At 37.6% G+C, this 21,249-nt stretch overlaps 1 protein-coding gene across 13 annotated transcripts in view; it reads left to right on the plus strand.

Moving 5' to 3' along the window:
* The window catches only part of ppip5k2 (diphosphoinositol pentakisphosphate kinase 2), a 61,511-nt gene that overhangs the window by 35,129 nt on the left and 5,133 nt on the right, over positions 1-21,249 (plus strand). Inside the window, exons 26-33 of one of the 13 annotated variants that reach the window (XM_052566722.1) lie at positions 2,524-2,565; positions 2,698-2,871; positions 6,288-6,360; positions 7,512-7,631; positions 15,857-15,919; positions 17,121-17,141; positions 19,644-19,787; positions 19,882-19,995. In XM_052566722.1, coding sequence (XP_052422682.1) covers positions 2,524-2,565; positions 2,698-2,871; positions 6,288-6,360; positions 7,512-7,631; positions 15,857-15,919; positions 17,121-17,141; positions 19,644-19,787; positions 19,882-19,995 — 751 coding nt within the window. The remainder of the gene's footprint in view (positions 1-2,523; positions 2,566-2,697; positions 2,872-6,287; positions 6,361-7,511; positions 7,632-15,856; positions 15,920-17,120; positions 17,142-19,643; positions 19,788-19,881; positions 19,996-21,249) is intronic. The other 12 variants (XM_052566723.1, XM_052566728.1, XM_052566724.1 and 9 more) reach the window with 12 other exon arrangements.

Here is a 21,249-nt window from a genome sequence, read left to right on the forward strand (position 1 = left end):
TATCAACCGTCAGGGCGGCGTGCGCTTGTTGAAACTTCATGCTCTAGATTACAAGCTTTTAGTATGGAGCAGACGGGTTTTCCTGTCGTTACAAGCGACTCGTTTTCCGGCCTTCTAAACAGAGGTGCGGATCTTCTATCAAGGGGAAACCCAATCCACGGAGATTGGCGCCTTCACCCGCAGATAGTGGATATGTTATGGATGAGATTCGGACAGGCAACCGTAGATCTATTCCTATGTTCTTCTCGCTAAAGGACGTGGACGCGCCCCTCCTCCCGTGGCCCAGAGTGCTGCTGTATGCCTTTCCTCCCCTGTGCCTGATAATTCCTACACTGGCCAGGGTGGTAGAGCAGGTATTTTGTGTTTCCTCCAAGACCTCTTGGAAAAAGGCAGGTCTTTTTCCACAATTAAGGTCTACTAGGCTGCGATTTCGGTCTGTCATGTGGGCTTTGAGGGCTCAACAGCTCTAATCCGCAGATTTATAAAGGGTGCCCATTGCCGCTTGCCAGTCATCAGGAGAACTGTTCCTGAGTGGGATCTCTCCATGGTGTTGGAGGCTCTGTCTCAATCCTTATGATCCTAAAGCTGCTGTCCTTAAAGACAGCTTTGCTATTGGCCTTGGCATCAGCCAAACATGTCAGTGAGCTACGAGCACTTTCAGTTAATCCCTCGTGCACTAAATTCTCTCTTAGTGGAGATTTGGTTTCCCTTAAACCTAATCCGGCCTTCATTGCCGAAGTGCTTCCCTACGTTCACTTCAGAGGTCTTGGAGCTGTCCGCTTTTCACCCTCCACCCCGGAGGATGAGAGGCTAAATGCTCTGCGTCCCGTCCATGCTTTACGGACATAAATGAACAGGACCAGTGCTTTCCGGAAGAGTGACCAGCTCTTTATTTCATGGGCACCCCCTCATGGAGGGAATCCTATTTCTAAGCAACGCCTCTCACATTGGCTTGTGATTGCTATAGCTTTGGCTTATGAATCAAAGGGAATGCAGCCACCACGAGGGGCATTGCCACCTCTTGGGCTTTGTTTAGGGGAGTGTCGCTAAAGGACATCTGCTCCGCTGCCAGTTGGGCTTCTCCTCATACCTTTGTGCGTTATTACCGGCTGGATGTCACCAGTATCTCAGTAGCACATTCGGTTTTAGGGGTGGGGTCTTCTTAGCTCTTCCCTGCAACCCTGTTGGAAGTGATGAAGAAGGAGATGAATGGGCCACTGGCCATGCACATCCCTGTCACTAAGCATGTTTTTACATTCCTTTTCTGGGTGTATTTATGTGCACATTGGTTATCATGTGTGTGATGCTAACATTTTTTCATGTGCTACATATGCACAGCAGTCACGATTGTGCATCAGTATTGCAGGTTCATGAGTATGGGACGTGTCAGGCACCGCCTCTCTGGGGCGACCGTCCTTCTCTGGCTTTCAGAACCTCACTGTGAGTGTATTGGGCTACTGGGGAGCTGTCCATGTCTCTCCCATAGGTGGATCTCGGACACGAGATGATGAATGAGAAAAATAGGTTACTGTCGTAACCCCGGTTCTCTGAAACATCAAGTGGAGAGATCCACCAGCTTTGCCCCGCTTGCCACACAAGAAGCGAATATACTTACTGGAGAATAGCAGCGCTGCAGCCATTATTATACCCCTAGGTAAGGGGGCGGGGCCTTACCTGGCACTGGCTGCACGCTTCTGTCTGTCTAGCCAGACTTGGTGCAATTGGATGCTTCTGCAGAGGTCAGGTACGGATGCCCTTCCCATAGGTGGATCTCTCCACTCTATGTTTCAGAGAACCGGGGTTAAGACAGTAACCTATTGTTATGTCATCAAACATAGACTTACCTTAACTTTCTTTTATTTTTTCAAGCTCCATATCACTCATAATTGGAGCATTTCTTTAGTTAAGCGCGTTTATTAGTTTATCCCAAAGTTTATTACACTAAATAACCGAATAATCAGAGCCCATGCTTCTGTAATAATGAGAAAATGATTTATAACTATCATTTTACCGTGGTCTGTCTGAATACTCTACTCTGATCCCAGCCATGGATCGTGCCTTTATCTAATGAAATGCAAAGAAAAACTTGAAAAGTGATAGATTTTTTAGAGAAATTTAGTTTTCCAATGCAATTTATTGGTTGATCAGAGTTAAGTAAAAGCTAGTTAAACCAAAAATTTTAATTCTGTCATCATTCTGTTTTTATGTAGTTTTTTCTTCTGTGGAACACAAAAGATATTTGAAAAAAGAATTTCAGTAAAAGGAATTATTCAACAAAATTGCATTTTGCCACTGTCATGTTGTTATCATATTATGACTTGACTGTATTATTGTACAGTGTGATATGTAAATTATAAGATGTTAATATCATTTGATTTTGTCTTCATTCAGCTCGGGCCAGCCTCTCTATATCACTTTCGAATCAAAAGCATGTCTTTCATATTTCAATTCAAAACTTCTCTCACCACAAATGTGTATTATTTTGAAAACTGCCACTGTGTCTTATTTGTTTCCTTTTTTTAGTCCCCATTGCAGAAAGACTTTCTCAAGACGCCTGCTGGCAAAGTATGAGCACACTTAACTGTGTTTGTGTTCTGTTGAGCCGAAGAGCTCTGTAGTGAATGTTGGTGGAGTCGTAGCCGGACTGTTGTTAACGCTGCATGACTGTGCTGTTTCTGCCCCCTGTCTCACTTCCAGGAAGAGAGCCCCCTGAGTGTGTCTAGCCCTGACTCTTTAGGTACCTGGATTCATTACACCTGTGGTGTTGGTACTGGGCGTCGAAGACGCAGATCAGGGGACCAAATCACTTCCTCCCCAGTCTCCCCCAAATCACTGGCTTTCACATCCAGTATTTTTGGCTCATGGCAACAGGTTTTTACCAATTTAATTAATTCTTCACACCAACCACTAATGTATTGTTCGTTCACACTCAAGATCTTGGCGGCGGTCAGCAAGGACACCTAATCAGCAGATGAGTTAAAAGAGCGCACTATTACCTCATTCCTCATGTGATTTGTTGATATTTAATGCACTAGTTTGTGTTCTTGAATATCAGCATTTCAGTTTTGGTCTAGTAACTGTCTTTGAAGAAGATGTATTTTATTTGTGTGTCCATATAAACCAGGTTTTTGTTCTAAACATATGAAAAGTAACTTATTTCCATTGACTGGGAGGAGAACTACATTTGGAAAAAGTTATCCATTAACCTCACAACACTGAATACCCAGTCTGTGTTTTACAGACCAATGGTTTCTCAGTTTTGTGTTATAGAGTCAACGCGAAATGAAGATTTGCGAAAAAACAAAAGTGTATTTCTTGATGCATGTTCTTCAAAAAAAATAAAAAATAAATAACATTGGCCTCCCAGCTTAATAGTTCAGTCTTTGTATTTGGATATTGTTGCATGTGGTACACAAAGTTAATTGTTAATAAATAGTTACTTCTAGTACTATGAACGTAAACATTACAGCAGTGATAGAACATGAGAATGAACTTCTACAATTGTAACATGCTCTCCAAGGTGAATTTTCATTCATCTGAAGTACATTTTCTGCATTTGGTTTTTAGGAAGGGGGTAGTCCTGTTAATTAGTGCAGTTAATTCCTCATGGATAAACTCAAGTCTTGCCCCACATTTTTTTTTTAATACTGAATGTGCTCAGAAATGCGTAATTTGAAGAAATTAAAATGGAGTGCAAATACTTCAAATTCTGCTTTATTTATGCATACTAATGTTATCATCATCATTATTATCACTATCGTTATTTATAAGTCTGATTAAATATAACCTGAATGTCATTCAATATTTAAAATAAACAGGTTTGTATGCACTTTTGTTAGGAGTAAACATACTTTTGGCATTTTCTGCCTTTTCAGACCATAAACTAAAAAAATCTCACAAGTTTTCAGTATTTTCTTGTTCTCTCTTCACCGATCTACTGTCTTTATCCATGTTTAGCTGCTAACTCTCAGCTCTTTTCATGCATCTGCTGACTCATTAGCTGTCCTTGGCGTTCTGCTCCACTTCAGTAAAGACACAAACTTGATTTGAGCTCTGGGCTGCTGTGGGATATGTGTTACTGATATCATGTGTGTATCGGGTGGATGTTTGCGTCTCACTCATCTCTTCCAGGACAGAAGTTTGTCTCTGCTTTGGCTCTCATTGGTCCCTGTCCTCAGACAGATCTTCATTTCTTGTTTTTACAGTTCATTACGAAGCTCTTAGTAAGAGTATAAACACATATGGTGTTTAGCCATTTAGTGAGCATCACTACCTTTTTATGTTTTACAATAATTATAACCCACGTGTTATAATTATGCCCGTGTCTTTGTTTTGCAGTATATTATTGCTTGGTCAGGTTGTTCCATGTCAGTTTTCCTGTCACAACATTATAACAATGTGGGAACCTCGGTCAAGGATGTGGAGGATGGTGACACAGTTTTCAACTAAATAAAGTGTCTCAAAGAAGAATTGAGACACTTTAGGCACACTTAAAAATGTCATTGTTATAGGAGAAAACAAATCATGGATGACGACTGGAGGAGAGTAACAGTAGATACAGTATAGTTCGTCAGACATAGACATGCTTGATCGTTATTTTAAATGCTTTCTGTGTAGTGTTATCTTGTAAACCAATTCTTTCAGATATATTGAAGTTGCTTTAAAATATACTCTAACATTCAAAAGTTTGGGATCAGTACAACTTTAAGTTTATTTTGCTCATTAAAGGTGTTTCTATTTGATAAAAAATACAGGAAAAAACTGTAATGTTTTGAAATGTTATTGTACTTTAAAGTGTAAGTTATTTCTGTGATGCGCAGCTGTATTTTCAGCATCATTACTCTTCAGTCTTCAGTGTCACATGATCTTCAGAAATCAGAATAATATACTGATTTATTATCAATGTTGGAAACATTTCATATGTTTTGGGACTTGTGATACCTTTTTCAGGATTCTTTGATGAATAAAAGTTAAAAAGAACAGTCTTTATTCAAAGTTGACATTTATTACATTATTACACCCAATTATATTATGTTAAAATATGCAATATTATTCAAAAGTTTGGGGTCAGTAAGTTATTATTATTATTTTTTAATTTAAGAAATTAATACTTTTAATCAGCAAGGATATGTTAAATGCATAAAAAGTAATAGTAAATAATTCTCTTTTGACTAGATGCTGTTCTTTTGACCTTTTTATTAATCAAAGAATCAAAGAAAAAAGTTTCACAGGTTCCAAAAAAAATTAAATAAAAAATTAAGTAGCACAACGGTTTTAACACTGATACACGATAATAAATCAGTATATTATTTTCATGATTTCTGAAGATCATGTGACACTGAAGACTGGAGGAATGATGCTGAAAATACAGTGTCATGAAAAACATTAAAATAGTAAATTGCAATGATCTTTCCCAATAATACTGTATTTTTGAATAAATAAATGCAGGCTTGATGAGCACTCCATTAAAAAACGTTAAAAAATCTTACTGATCCCCAAGTTTTGAATGGCAGTGTATGACACAAAGACAGATTTTATATGTGCCTATGGCTTTTGATACACAGGGGGAACCTTTTTGAGCAATTCTGCCGGAAAACGTTTTTTTTAGCACTGTTTCTTGTGCACTTTCCCATTAAAAATGGGTAACAGATTTCTATCTGGACACTTTAGTTCGGTCGTTGGCCCTGTGTCTCACCTGGTTGCCTGTTGATTGCAACATGACCCAGAGTTACCCCATGTATCATCAGCCCAAAGTGTGTTTTTATTGCCACTCACAGTCCTGTTAGCTGAGAGCTAGGCTGAATCTGTGACTTGAACTGTCAGGGTTTACAGAAAATCAGATTGATCTAGGCCTAAGGTAAAACAAGAGAGCTCTTTTTTTTCTGTTTATTGTCTTGTCAAGGATCACCTCTTTATTCCCCCAAAGTAGTTTTAATTATTTTGACGTTTTGTTTGGTTTTGCATGAAACTGAGATAACTGGGCTGTTCCCTGCTATGTTGGGTTTCACATGAATGCAAACACATATTTAATATGATTTATTTGATTATACTCTATAAACCGTTGCCATGTTTGTCCTCATTCCCTTCTGCATTCCTGATCTCATTTCCTGTTTCTGATATGGAGTCGCATGGTCCATTTCTGTTTCCTCATGCTGGGTTTTTGTTCTGTTTTTGGTGTATAGACCTGTGAACTCACTTTTACAGTGCTGCTTATTAACATCTGGAATATGCCTAATAGATGGGTTGAGGTTTTGAGTAGTTATTGTGGTGTGCCTGTGCTCTTTCAGGTTCTGTCAGAGAACAACAGCCACAGCAGGCCCAGCAGACTTCACCTGGATCACAAGCTCACACCTGGATTAGGTAAGATGTCACATTTATCAGCCGAACACACACGTGTGATATCATATCCTGAAGGATGTTTATTATGGAGGCGCTCTCACGTTACGTCCTAGTCGTACCTGTGTCCAAATAATGTTTTGCCGTTCCATTTCTAATCTGTGTTGTGTGTGATGTTGGTGTAGCTGCTCTCTCTTGATTCTTTCAAACTTAATGACCAACTAATTTGGGTCTGAGTGGGAACTGAATGTGTAATACTTTACTCTGAAACACACTGTTGTAAGATTTTTGCCACACAGCTGACTAATACAGTGCTGACTCTCATATATGCTTGTAATGTCCTTTGTGTGTCTGTAGGCCTATATACACAAACGCTTAGTAGAAGGACAGGTGATATGAAATACTATGGCATGTCCTGCGGTGTGACATCACAATCGTTTTTTCATATCAGTCAATAAGCAATATTTATATTTCTTTAAAAGTGCTTATGTTGACCAGTTACTGGATCTAGGAAGTGCTCTTTGCTTTATATATATTTATATACACTTAAAACTCAAATTTGGATGTTGTTTGGTGGGGAAAAGTAGCGCATGGACACCAAGAAACAATGTGTTTTGTTAGTGAATCTTTCAAACAATTAAGAGCATGTGTTGCTTAATTTCTACTTTGTGTGGATATCAAATAATTTTCATATTTTACTATTTAACTCAAGAGTGACTCTACAAAATTTGCTTGAATGCTATAAAGGTTAGGAGTTTTGTTGTTGTTGTCAGCTGTTCAAATTAGCATACATTCTGGTCATTTAAAGCTAAATGTATTCTGTCCATAACAATTGATTTGATTCAATTCAGACTGATTCTGCCATTCGTTAAAATATAACTGATATGACACTTCTGGAGTTAATTACAGCAGTGGGTATAGTGCAGTAATTGCTTGTTATGTGACACTATCGTTCTTGTGGTCGCTGAGTGTTTTTTATTTATACTCTTAAAGTGAGGACCTCTGAAGATCCGGTCGCCATGACAAAAGACATTACTGTCATTATGGGATGGTTTCAGTGAGGCTGCACTACTCATTCTGTGGCAAGAATCTTGTAGAAAGCATGCTGCATGCATTGCGAGGTGTGTCTCTGTGAACACCCGATTGCTGTATGTATCTTCTCTAACTCTCATCAGGGTCTCATTGCGCTGGCTTGTTTAGCACCATGGTGCTGGGTGGCTCCTCCAGTGCACCTAACCTACAAGATTACGCTCACGCACATCGTAAAAAGCTGACCTCCTCTGGCTTCTTAGATGGTATGTGCAAACACGCGCACACACATAATGGTGAATCCCCGTCCCTGTTTTTAAGGAGTCCTGGAGACTCATCTGTGTTTTCAGTGTGAAGCACCAGAGCTCGGGTCGTTCTCAACTGGTTGCATTGAAATAAGTCATCTTTTTGTTGTATTTATGCTGCAAAATCTACAATACAACATTGGATTCTGCACCTAATATGCTTTTTAAAAAAATATATTTTATGTATGCTATGCTTAGTACTGGGGATGTTCATTTTAACCGGTTAACCGTTAACCAACCGTTAAGAATTTTGACTGATTTTTACAATCAGTTAAATGGTTCAAAAAGTCATTAATTTATTTATTTTCAGTAATTTTTCAAAATATTGAGAAAGTTTTGCTGCATTGTTAAAATAGGCTACACTACACATCTAAAAAAAGATAAGAAAATATATATATTTTTAAAAATCTTCCGTCGCATAGCCAATTAATAAGTCACATTTTATTATTTCATTCAGAAATAGGCCTAATGCTGACGCGAAATGTTTAAAAACATTACAATAAACACTGTAAAAATCCCCTCACTCCACAACAAATCCTTTCAATTAACAGTAGCCTATTTAAAAAAGAACAAGAATAAAAAAAATACCATACGAAGTTATAGCAACATAAACGACAAGCCAAAACAAATTAATTTAGGCCAAACCGAAACCAACACTGGGTCTCTCATTCGACACAAAATCAAATGTTTCATACTTCACTTTCGTTCCAATATCCACGTAAAACAAAATGTGTTGTTTTTTCCCCATATGTTTGACTGACTTTATTTTATTATGATAATGAACAGGCTGCATTGTCAAAGTGCCAAAGCTTAACTTGTGCGCATGCAGCACCAACACAATAACTTGAATTTTTTGCTAATCTGTACATACTGTGTTTCATGAAAAATCTGGTTTAATAAAAAGAGAAAAAGCTGTTGTGTATAATCCCTCAACAACAACCAAAAAAAGATACAGTTCCTTTTGTTAATTTAATTAATTCTATGTGTAGTCTATGCCCCGTCCGGTGTAACACAAAAATTGTTACTCCATGCTTTCTTTTTTTATTATTTAATTTACCTTAATGTAACTAATTTCCACTGTTACATCATAAACGCATCGACTATACCCTATTTTCTTCAAAAGTTTTCTTCAGTTTATATAGCTTTCCCTACAATAGTATTTCATGTAACTTAATTACAGACATTTGAGTTCACTAGAAAGCTATATAAAACTATAATCTCTGTCCATATACACTGTGTAGTTAAAATCTAACTAAATGTAACTAAAAGGATTCAAATTAATAGAAATGAATGAATAAAAATTGTCATTATTTTACTCATAATGTCTTTCCAACCCATTGAACATCTTTGAAACAAACTAATATTTTGAGAGATTTCTGTACCTAGACTGAAAGTCCATGTGACCAAAACTTTATTTAAAATGGATTTGAATCTATAGAAATGAATATAAATTAATCAAGCTGTTCAATCCATGTCTTGAAAATAGACACTTTATACAATGAACACATTTAATTTAAAGGTTTAGTTCAACCAAGAACTAAAATCGGTCCATCTTCTACTCACCCTCGACGCATCCTTGGTGTTTGTGACTTTCCTCTTTCAGAATAGTCCAATCAAAGTTACATTCAATATTGTCCTTTCAGTGGGGGTGAGTGGGTATTTGTTGTCAACTGTTCAGAAGACCTGAAATAAAGTGTGCATATCTGTAATAAAACGTCCCTCACAAGGCTCCAGGGGGTGAATAAAGGCCTCCTGTAACGAATCAATGCATTTTTATAAGATAAATATCACCGTTTTCAAATGTAATAAACACATTTCTTATTTCTGCTGAGAATAATGATTCATCTATAACTTAGATTGGATTATTCAGAAATGGGAAAGTCACAAACACCTCGGATGCGTCAAGGGTGAGTAGAAGATGGACCGATTTTCATTCTCTGGTGCATGAACTAACCCTTTAAGCTTTTAATTTCCATCATATTTTGGTGACAAACTTTTAGGTTTGTACAGGTGACAAAGATTTTACAGTTCTGAATTTTTTTTATCTGTGAAAAGCCAAAAACATAATTTCAGTCACTAGTTGCAGTGACTGGTAAAACTATTCAGTGGAAGATTTTGAGTGCGGCTATGGTTTCAATCAAAATAACTCAACCCCTCAGAGACTGCAGTACTTTACAAATACAAGCTATTCTGAAGAACCAGGATAAAATAAAAATTGCATTTATAACAGTTCACTGGCATAGTAAAAGTGATATTGTCAATATATAATTTAATATTTTTGAGTTATAAGATTTTTTTATTGTTTTAATTGCTATGTCATTATTATTCAACCCCTATTCAACGTTGCTGTTTTTAAATCACTTATTTACATGGTGGGGAATAAAACAGTCTCAAAACACAATTAAGCCTTTAGAAACTCTATTGAAAACAGAATTAGCTTGAGCAGTCACACATACAGTTAACCCATGCATGTGTTGAAGTTGAGTAGCAAAAATGTCAACAGAGATCTCACAAAAGCTAAAGAGAATAAATATTGTATTACTTTAGAAAGGCTAAGGCTATATGAAGATTTCCAAGACATTAAAAGTTCCTAGAGACACAGCTCTCAGTCTTGTTTCTTAGCTTAAAGTGTGTTTTACCAGAAAACCTTTGAGGGTGTGGAAGGAAAAGCACAATATCATACATATAGAATTGTGATCCCTTTGGTGCAAAAACTGAAGCTGATGATCAATGGACTTTCCTGCAGGACAGTCATCCCAAAGTACACATCCAAATCTACTTCTGCTTGGTTCAGGTGTGTGTAACGATACAAACTTCCTATACATCGGGAAGAAGGAGGCGGGAACCGGCGCACAATCAAAATATAATTTTAATATTCAAAAATAAACACAAAACAGCGCGTCAGCCCCTCACGGCGACTGACGCGCACAAATAAAAAGCAAACATAAAATAATGTCCCAGGCCTGGTCCTCTCTCCTCTCTCCTCCTCTTCGTCACTCCAGTTTTATATCCTTCCATCCCCTATGTGGGACTCGATACTGGCGGTGGGGCGCAGGTGCAGCTCATCTCCAATCACTACACCTGGCCTCACTCCTCGTTCCCACGCCTCTCGGCCCCGCCCCACTCGCCACATACCCCCATCACCCCTCGCAGGCCGGGGGGTACCCTCGAGACTGCGCTCTACTCCCCCCCCCCCCCTTCCCTCCGGGGGAGACCGCTCACGGGGACCTGCGGGAACCTGGGGGTAGGACAGACGAGGCGAGAGAAAAGGAGATGGAAGGAGGAGCGACAAGGACGAGAGAGGGGAGAGAGGAAAAAAAAAAAAAATTCGGGTTCCCAGACGCACTGCTGCTCGGCCCTCCACCGGCTGGGTGATCTCCTCCGCGGTGCCCGGCGGTGGCACTGGACGGCCCTCGGCGGATGGCACGACACTCCTCCGCCGCCCGATGGACGGCGACGGCTCCTCCAGTTTTGGGCAGCGGCAGGAGTCCCCCGTTCCCTGCCCCTCCGGATTCCTTCGCGGAGGCAGCAGGCTCCGGCCCCCTGGCGAACGGCGCCGACTCCTCCGCTCCCTCACGGACGGCAGCCGCCCCTCCTTGTCGTGGGCGGTCGGCAGCGAGCTCGCCCGTCCCCGGCAACTCGCTCCAGCCCACCGCCTCGAGCGTCCCTGGCGGCACATACTTCGCCTGCTCAAGGGGCACCGCGGATTCACCACAGCGGCGAGGGATCTTCAGCAGCGCGTCCCTCCTTCTCCCGGGCTTCGGCACCACTGTAACGATACAAACTTCCTATACATCGGGAAGAAGGAGGCGGGAACCGGCGCACAATCAAAATATAATTTTAATATTCAAAAATAAACACAAAACAGCGCGTCAGCCCCTCACGGCGACTGACGCGCACAAATAAAAAGCAAACATAAAATAATGTCCCAGGCCTGGTCCTCTCTCCTCTCTCCTCCTCTTCGTCACTCCAGTTTTATATCCTTCCATCCCCTATGTGGGACTCGATACTGGCGGTGGGGCGCAGGTGCAGCTCATCTCCAATCACTACACCTGGCCTCACTCCTCGTTCCCACGCCTCTCGGCCCCGCCCCACTCGCCACAGTGTGGAATGGGCCAAAACTGTAGTAGAGAGGTGACAGAAGCTTCTAAACACGTACAGACAGCGTTTATTGGCCAATTTGAATTTTATCATGATTCATCAATGTTCCATTCTCAGAATCACTCAAAAGTGTATAAATAAGCTTTCTCTAATATTTTACTGATGCCTTTGTTGAACTGATTTCATAATGTTTTCCCAGCAGTGAAATGTCTTGCAGACCAAGGGGGTTGAATAATTTTGATTGCAGCTGTATAATAATGCAACCAATGACTTAAAATAATTCTTTGTAGATAATATTTGAGGAGAAACAGAAATCAACATAACTTGTATGTCTTGTTTTTTTTTTTTTGGTAACACTTTCTATGAAGGCCGTATTTATGATACATTGTAAGGGTATTTGTATGGCATTATAATGAATGCATAATGCATTATAAAAAAAACGTATAATATGTTATATCATCTCATGAATATTGAATAATAACAGTTTTAATATATTATAATTTTTACTTATTTGTGGTTATAGCTTTTAAGAGTATGATTATTTATAACACAATGAACATGTTGCATCCACTTTTTCAATGGATTGTATTTCTCATAGTATTATAGCATGTATTATAAGTCTCATATCTTGCCATTTTTCTGATGCTACTTTACTTAAAGCGGTCAAGACCACTTATATGTAATAATAATAACAAAACAAAAATCTTCTTTCAAACAGCCATAAGATCATGTAACAGATCAGATGAATGTAATATAACACATTTGCTTTGAACTATTTTTATTTTAATATCAGTTTGATTACTTTGATGTTAAGTAACTCTACATCTATATCAACTAGTGGTCATTAGAGTATTAGTATGTCTGCTACTGTAAATATATGCTAACACTTTATTTTGATGGTCAACCGACAGATAAACTGACTCTAAGTGTCTTTGCAAGTACATCAGCTTATTATAGAAAACTAGATTCTGCCATTCTTGAGCAAACTATTACTCTAATGAGAGTTAGTTAGCATGTAGCTGCAAAGTTGCTTATAGTTGATTGATTAAGGGGACCATCAAAATAAAATGTAACCATGTAAGACATTTGCATTTTTTTTTCAGTTGTAGTATTAAGCTCACATCAATTAATTAACATTAGCTCCACATTAAACACCCAAATAACACTCAACATCTAACCACTCACAGCTTGTAGTAAGATACTGTGCAGATCTTAAATAACAATGTCAGGATATGATACAGTCCATTATACTGTACATGAAGTAGATTAATATGGTGATCATTGTGTGTTATAAATAATCATTCTCTTAAACTTATAACCACAAATATGTAAGTATTACGATGTATCATAATTGTTTTTATGATTATTCATGAGTTGATATAACATTATAAGGTTTTTTATAATGCATTATGCATTCATTATAATGTCTTAAGAATACCCTTATAATGTATTATAAATAAGGGCTTCTTATATATTTTTGGTACCTGTAAATGATTTTGTGGAAATCAGAGATTCCATAGCTAATTATTGTTGTGAATAAAGACTGTTGTAGATGTGTTCATGGAGCAGTAGTGCTGTTGAGGATCAGAAATGAAAGCATAGCGACAATTATATCACTTTAACCTTAGAATGCATGATCTGAGAGGGCTTTTACACTGGGCTGGTTTGCTGTGGTCCGAACCCGAGTGTGATTGTTCCATTGCTCTGCTTTCACACTCAGTAGTTGTATCGAACCCAGGTGCGTTTGCAGTCTCCTTACATCATCGCAAATGCACACGGATTGAGAAATGCATGGAGAACACAATGCGACTGAGCATAGTTGTAATTTTTTTTTGTTATTTTGGTACTTTTATGCACAGTATAATAATTGTAATTATTTAAATTATTTAATTTTAACTTATTTAATTTGGACTCGTGTGTTGAGGAAACAATGATATCGACAGTGTTACGCATGCGCGGGATACTTTACTTCCTGAACAAGTGTGCACCCGAGTCTGTGTTGCTTGCACATTCACGCGAACCGCTCCACAGCTCAGGAGCAACCGAACTCAGACCCCTTCTCCAGGTAGTCTCAGGTTCGGTACCCAGTGCACACCAGGGTCCGATGACAGCGTTCACATTAGCGATTTTTCATGCGAACCGTGCCCCGTTCTGCATTAAACTGCCAGTGTGAAAGCCCCCTAAGAAACTGACATGAATGCGTAATGGGGGCACTATAATGACCTGTTTAGGATTAAGTGTTTTTTTCTCTTTCAATCTTTCAGTGTAATTAAATAATTTGAGAAGCTGATTATACACATGATCAGGTGTGTACAGTGATTACTCCTCTGTGTGCCAATGTCAGCTGACCCCTGAATCATGTTTCCATTCATTTATGTCTGTTTGGTGTAATAATGTATGCAGGTTTTGTTTCAGCAAGCACTGTTGCATGGCCAGTGCATTACCGTGCTGAACCTAGAGTGTTATGATGAAATTTTGGGTATTTGTGTGTGTTAATGCAAGATCCATTCAGCGTAACCAGCTCTGCCATAAAATTGTGGTTTTAATGTAATGTTGTTTACATCTTGCACAAAGATTTCCACCATTCGGACATTTATTTTTTGACATTTTACACCATTTAATGGCCCGAGACCATTACCAGTCACAGGTTTGAACGGGTCTTTTACTTCAACATTTACCAAAAACCAAACATTAAGTAATCAGCGGAGTGTAGATTAATTCTGTTTATTATAAGTAGAAGTAGTAGTCGTATAGAGATGAAACCTTGTAGTCTTTTGATCTTGTATGACCTAATGTAAGAGCATGCAATAACAAGCTGACACAAGTTCAGTTCAGAGTAAAGGCAGCTAAACCTGAGGCTGCTGAGTTTGGATTAATATGTAAATATATACTGCGCGCTTTCCTCTCAATAACAAAATAAACATATAAAAAAATGACAGCGTTGTGAAAGCAGCAGTCTAAAATGCATCTGATTACAGAGATGTTGATGTTTGCACACGCTCTGAAGTTCGGTACTTCATTAAAGTCATGTTGCATTTATTTATATAGTACTTTATGCAATAGATAGCCTTAAATCAAGCAGCTTTACAGTATTAAACATGAAAACCCAGAGTCAGTGTAGCTTTCAGTTATAAAGCAGCTCTTCAGTGTGGAGCTAGCAAATGATAAAATATTTGTATTAGTGGGGGAAAAAACATTTAATTAAAGTTATAGTTTATTCAAAAATAAAATGTATTATATGTCACCTAACCTTTACTTTGTTTCTTATCCATATGACTTACAAAAGGAGATATAAGGCAGAATGATGTGTCATTCAGCTACTTTCTCATATAGCTAATTAAATGGTGAATACAGTTTCTCTGCCATCTCATTTTCAGGCCAAATATATTTATTTGTATAAATTTTTGTATAATTGTAATTACATAATGACTTTCAAAAGCTGAAGTGATTACCTTTATTTTTTAGAATATTTTAACTAATTGCTGAATAATCAAATAATGTATACCGATTAATCAGCGAAATAATCGATGATTAGTCGATTAATCGTTTGATTAATCTATTATGTATATATATATATATATATATATATATATATATATATATATATATATATATATATATATATATTTTTTTTTTTTTTTTTACGTTTGTTGCAGCCCTTTAGTTGTAAAAGTATACTAATACAGACAAAAAAAATATGACAAAAACACTATAGTGAGTTAAATTTCAGTATGAACTGAAGCCATTTCCAAAGACTTGTAGTCTTTCTTCTGTGACACCTGTGGCCCGTTATGTGAGCTGCAGTCTTCTGCTGACTAGCTCTTTTATGTCAGTTTAACCCCCATTATGCATTCTAGGGTTAATACGATATGTTATCATAAACGGAAAGGAGAGGTTTAATATTGAAAAGTGGAATGTTTTTATTTGTTCGATTTATTTTAATTTGTTTTAATCACTATCCCTATGGCTGTCCAAACACTTAACACAAGCTCTCCACTGCGTCTTTCCTGCATGACTCTTGCCTTCTTTAACCCTCTTTCTGTTAGCTGTTATACATTTCAGGTACCTGTTTTTCTCTTTCTCAGAGGCTACACGTGGTTCTGCTGTAAAAAGGTTTTCTATCTCATTTGCGCGACACCCAACCAATGGTATGTTCGCTTTTGTTCATTTATAGTTTCACGTCTTCCCCTCACATTCAATTTTTGAGTTTTTTTTTTTATTATCTTATCTTCTGTATATAGAGTTCCTCCATCAATTGCAGAACAGGGAATATTAAAGTTATTAATTTTAGAGGACTGAAAATACCTATTCGACACAGCAGGAGCCAACAGTTTATGTCTCCTCTGTTCGGTGGTCTCTTGACATGGATTTCAAAGATTGCTGCCAGTTTTGTTCCATCATCTGTTGAAGCTGTCATTTTTTTTGTTATTACCTAATATTATCTGGTTGATTTGTAGCTGAATGAGCTAGTTCTGAGATACTGAACCTGGTTATTTATCTGCATATTTTAGCTTTTCCTAACACTTTATGTGTTTTCTGTGTTTCCAGTTCCAAATACTTTAGTATGCAGGGTAGAGTCCTGCACGGGTCCATTTTTGGAGACCTGCGCCCTCCCATACCTGCAAAGTTCAGCACCAGATCCGACCCGTCACCCGTGATAATATAAAAATTAAATGCGCACCCGCCCAGACCCGTTAATATTTGGCCCGTTACCCGATCCGCACCTGTGACAAATAACACACGTTAAAATAATTCAGATTAAAGTTCTTTATTTTTTTATCTTGCACCTCTCTCAACATCACGTCAGTGTCATTAATGTGCTAATGAAACGAAAGTGTGCTTTGTTTTGTGCCGTTCAAGTAGCCACCATCAGATGCAGTGGTGGTGACGTGATGGGTCAAATGTCATATCGTTGTTGCGTATGTGTAATGGTAATTTAGACATACAAATATTGCACATAATTTTCATCCTCTCTACTACCTGACCGCAAGGAGTTAATTATCCGCTTGCATCCCCGCCCATGTATTTTAGGATTGTCAAAATCCACCCGTTTCAGCCACTTTTATGCGGGTATCCGCAGGTACCCGACCCGTTGCAGGACTCTAATGCAGGGAACTTTGATCTAACAGAGTCACATGCATTAAAGAGAAAATGTGTGAATAGTTGTAATATAACGCATTATTTAAAACCGTTGTATCCCTGAAAATGTATGACATAGGTTGTAGTGTTTTATAAGTGGGTCTAAGATGGTTTTTGGAAGTTTAGAAAATTGTCCATTTTTAGCATATCATTTTTATTGTTTGTTTGTTTTGTTGTTTTTCTTTTAATCTGCTTTTCTAAATGGGTCAGTGTTTTCCAGTATGTTCAGTGGTAAGTGTTAATCATACTTAATATACTCGTTCTATCCTGTCTAATTAGTGTATATTTTATTTTAGCTCTGTTTCCCAAACTTGTGTAGAAAGTGTTTAGATCTAGTCTTTATACCCTGTTTTTCAACCCTTACCAAACTCCAAGGCCATTATGATCGCTCCTATTAAAGTAAAAAGAAAAGAGTCCTATTTCATTTTTAACTTTACGTAGCCACTAAGAAAAACTATCCTCTGAGTATTGTATGTTTTTGGTTTATTCCTTGCATTCCCAGAAATTAAATGAAAATAAATTCTCATTTATATTTCACATTTTTTTATAATTGCCAAGACAATCTTCACCTTTAAGACCTATTACTTTGAGCATTGCCTAATATCTGTTGACTTATATTGTTTTTAAGATTTTTACTTCTTAAGATGTCACTTATTTAATTGCTAATAGGTGTTGTTTTTTAACAACCTTAGCAAATCAATCTGGGTGTTAAGTAGGGAAGCATTTAAATATACAGGTGCTGGTAATAAAATTAGAATATCATCAAAAAGTTGATTTCACTAATTCCATTCAAAAAGTAAAACTTGTATATTATTTTCACTCATTACATACAGCCTGATATATTTCTAATGTTTATTTCTTTTAATTTTGATGTTTATAACTGATGAATAAGGAAAATCCCAAATTCAGTATCTCAGAAAATTAGAATATTGTGAAAAGGTTCAATATAGAAGACACGTGGTGCCACACTCTAATCAGCTAATTAACTTAAAACACATGCAAAGCCTTTAAATGTTCTCTCAGACTTGTTCTGTAGGATACACAATCATGGGGAAGACTGCTGACTTGACAGTTGTCTAAAAGACGACCATTGACTCCTTGACACAAAAGGTCATGGCAAAAGAGGCTGGCTTGTCACAGAGCTCTGTGTTCAAACACATTAATAGAGAGGTGAAGAAAGGGAAAATATGTGATAGAAAAAAGTGTACAACCGATAGGGATAACCACACCCTGGAGAGGATTGTGAAACAAAACCCATTCAAAAATGTGGGGGAGATTCAAAAAGAGTGGACTGCAGCTGGAGTCAGTGCTTCAAGAACCACTACACACAGACGTGTGCAAGACATGGGTTTCAGCTTCGCATTCCTTGTGTCAAGACACTCTTGAACAACAGACAGCGTCAGAAGCGTCTCGCCTGGGCTTTAGACAAATAGGAATGGACTGCTACTGAGTGGTTATGTTCTTTGATAAAGGTACATTTTGCATTTCCTCTGGAAATCAGGGTCCCAGAGTCTGGAGGAAGAGAGGAGAGGCACACAATCCTCGTTGCTTGAGGTCCAGTGTAAAGTTTCCACAGTCAGTGATGGTTTGAGGTGCCATGTGATCAGCTGGTGTTGGTCCACTGTGTTTTCTGAGGTCAAAGGTCAACACAGCTGTATACCAGGAAGTTTCATTGCTGCAGCAATTCAGACAAAAGGAGCCGCAACTAAATATTGAGTGCTGTACATGCTAATATTTTTCATGTTCATACCTTTCAGTTGTCCAAGATTTCTAAAAATCCTTTCTTTGTATTGGTCTTAAGTAATATTTTAATTTTCTGAGATTCTGAATTTGGGATTTTCCTTAGTTGTCAGTTATATTCATCAAAATTAAAAGGAATAAACATATGAAATATATCAGTCTGTGTGTAATGAATGAATATAATATACAAGTTTCACATTTTGAATGGAATTAGTGAAATAAATCAACTTTTTGATGATATTCTAATTATATGACCAGCACCTGTAAGTAGAAATAATCTTAATGTAATCAGTTCTGTCTTTTATATCAGTCAACAGTAAAATGCTAGTAAATCCACAATTACCATAAAAATAATAATTATTATTTTTATTTATTATGCACTTTCCTTATAATTAAATAGTATTGCACATTATATAAATGAATTGCTACTTGGCAACCGTTAACAGGGTTAGGCTAATGACCTTGTCAGAAGAGGCCATTTATGACTTTTGGTGTCTTTTATATTATATAACTGTTGCTGGTGTGTATTAGTACAAATAACCTGAGAGACTGTGTGTTACAGTGGAATAATCACTGTTATGCATGGCCTCTCATTGATTCCTGAAAATTGATATTCAGACATCTTGTGCCAAATTGCATGATGTGAATATATCAAATCATAATCATGTTGTTTCACTCGTTTCATCTGAGAAATAAAATAAGTATACAAGGTATGTCGATTATCATTTACGCTTCATAAATTCATCTTGGCCATGTGATGTTTTGGTAGATTGCAGGTATTGTGAGCTGTTCTTTGTGTGACCCATCTGCCTCCATCCTGCCCACCTCAAACTCACGTTTGACGGTGTTGTTGCTTGTCACTTTCAGAGGAAATGGAACGCCATGTTTCTATCACGTGTCCAAGATCTTAAATTATAGTTCATGCTAAATGATTATTCAAGCTGAAGATGTTTTATAGTCTTGATTCTGATATTCTGGTATATTTCATTGAAGGTTTTGAGTTGTACTCCATGGTTCCTTCAATCTGTCCCCTGGAGACCCTCCATAATTCCCTGTCTCTCAAACAAGTGGATGACTTCCTCGCCTCCATAGCCATATCCCATGATCCTGTACTGGATATATCTGCATCCTCCCCAGGTAATGTCAAGATATTATACACTGACAGCCACTGTATAATGTGTGTGATGTACTGTACATTTGTCTTAACCACTTTCTGTTTGTCAACCCTCAGCTGTGCCCACAAAGAAGGCTCCTTTGAACACTTACACTCCAGCAAAAGTTTTGCCCTGTCCTTTCACCCAGTCTCTTGGCAAGAAGACGTGCTCAAAAGAGAAGCATGGATCAGGCATGTTGAATTAAATGCAAATATTGATGGCAAAATATTGGAACAGATTATTACATATACAGTTAATTGTTTAAAGTATGTGAAACAAACAAACAAAAAAATAAATTAGATGGTCATTTCTGATTTTATTATGGTCCCACACAACAAAACTTGAGAATATCAGTAAATTTTATACTTGTTATTGTTCTTGGAAAAATAGTTGTATATTTTTCTAGTTATGATCTAAAACAGGTCAGTAATGTTTTGGGCATTGTGACATCACAGGCATAAAGTGCCATTTTTAATTTTTCTGGTTACCACTGTGCCAACACCCCCACCCTTTAAATGCATGATGTATTTATACAGTACAATGTTCACATGAAAATCTACATTTTATTATACAACGAAATTTCTAAAGCATTTTTCATAAAGTTTTTCAAAAGTTTCTTTATTTTTATGTTTAAATTAGACTTTGAATAACAATTACATTACAATGTGACCCTTCTGAACACCACTGCATGTATGTGTGACGAGGCCAATTGTGCATTACAACGTTCACTTTAATGACCGTTCAATATTAACGGCGCTGCTTTAATTGATGTACACACACACGTCACTCACACACCTAGATCACAGATTGTGCTGCACAAACACAGAAACATTCAGGAGCACAGAAACCTGTTGTCTTTGCTGCCCGTGACCTTTATTCATCGATACTAAATCACTACATTATTTCTCAGCAATAAGGGGATAAAATAGCTGTTTTTGAAGCAACTAAACTCAGCTTCATTGTTTGTAGACTAATATTTACAACCTCCATCTTTCATCGCTTTCTTTCAACATTTAAACCTTGGCTTCCCACTGGAATTTGTGCTCTGCTTCTGTGAACAGTACATCCTGCCTACTTTGATTTGATTGGCCATCTCATTTAGATATTGACAAGCTCTTTTAGACCGCTGAGGCATCGATCTAAAGTGCCTTGTTTGTGCAGCGATCGAGTGAGCATCTGTAGACTAGCTCAAGTTAATTCTCGCACTTTAATAGTATTTATAGCTCCTAACAGAATGATTAACTCAAAATGTATGCCATTATGCAGTTTTCCCTATTGCTCGTGTGCCATTAGCCAGATTTCCATTCAAAGTTGTGAATTTAACTTGTGCGCAAAATTAGAATGTCGCATAAAACATTTGCGAATAAGCACCGTTTCAATCTGATGCGTCAAAGAGAACATAATCAACACTTCCTGATAAACCGGCACTATATATCACAAAGAAA

The sequence above is a fragment of the Carassius gibelio genome, chromosome B10 (genome assembly GCF_023724105.1).
Source record: "Carassius gibelio isolate Cgi1373 ecotype wild population from Czech Republic chromosome B10, carGib1.2-hapl.c, whole genome shotgun sequence".
Lineage (NCBI taxonomy): Eukaryota > Metazoa > Chordata > Actinopteri > Cypriniformes > Cyprinidae > Carassius > Carassius gibelio.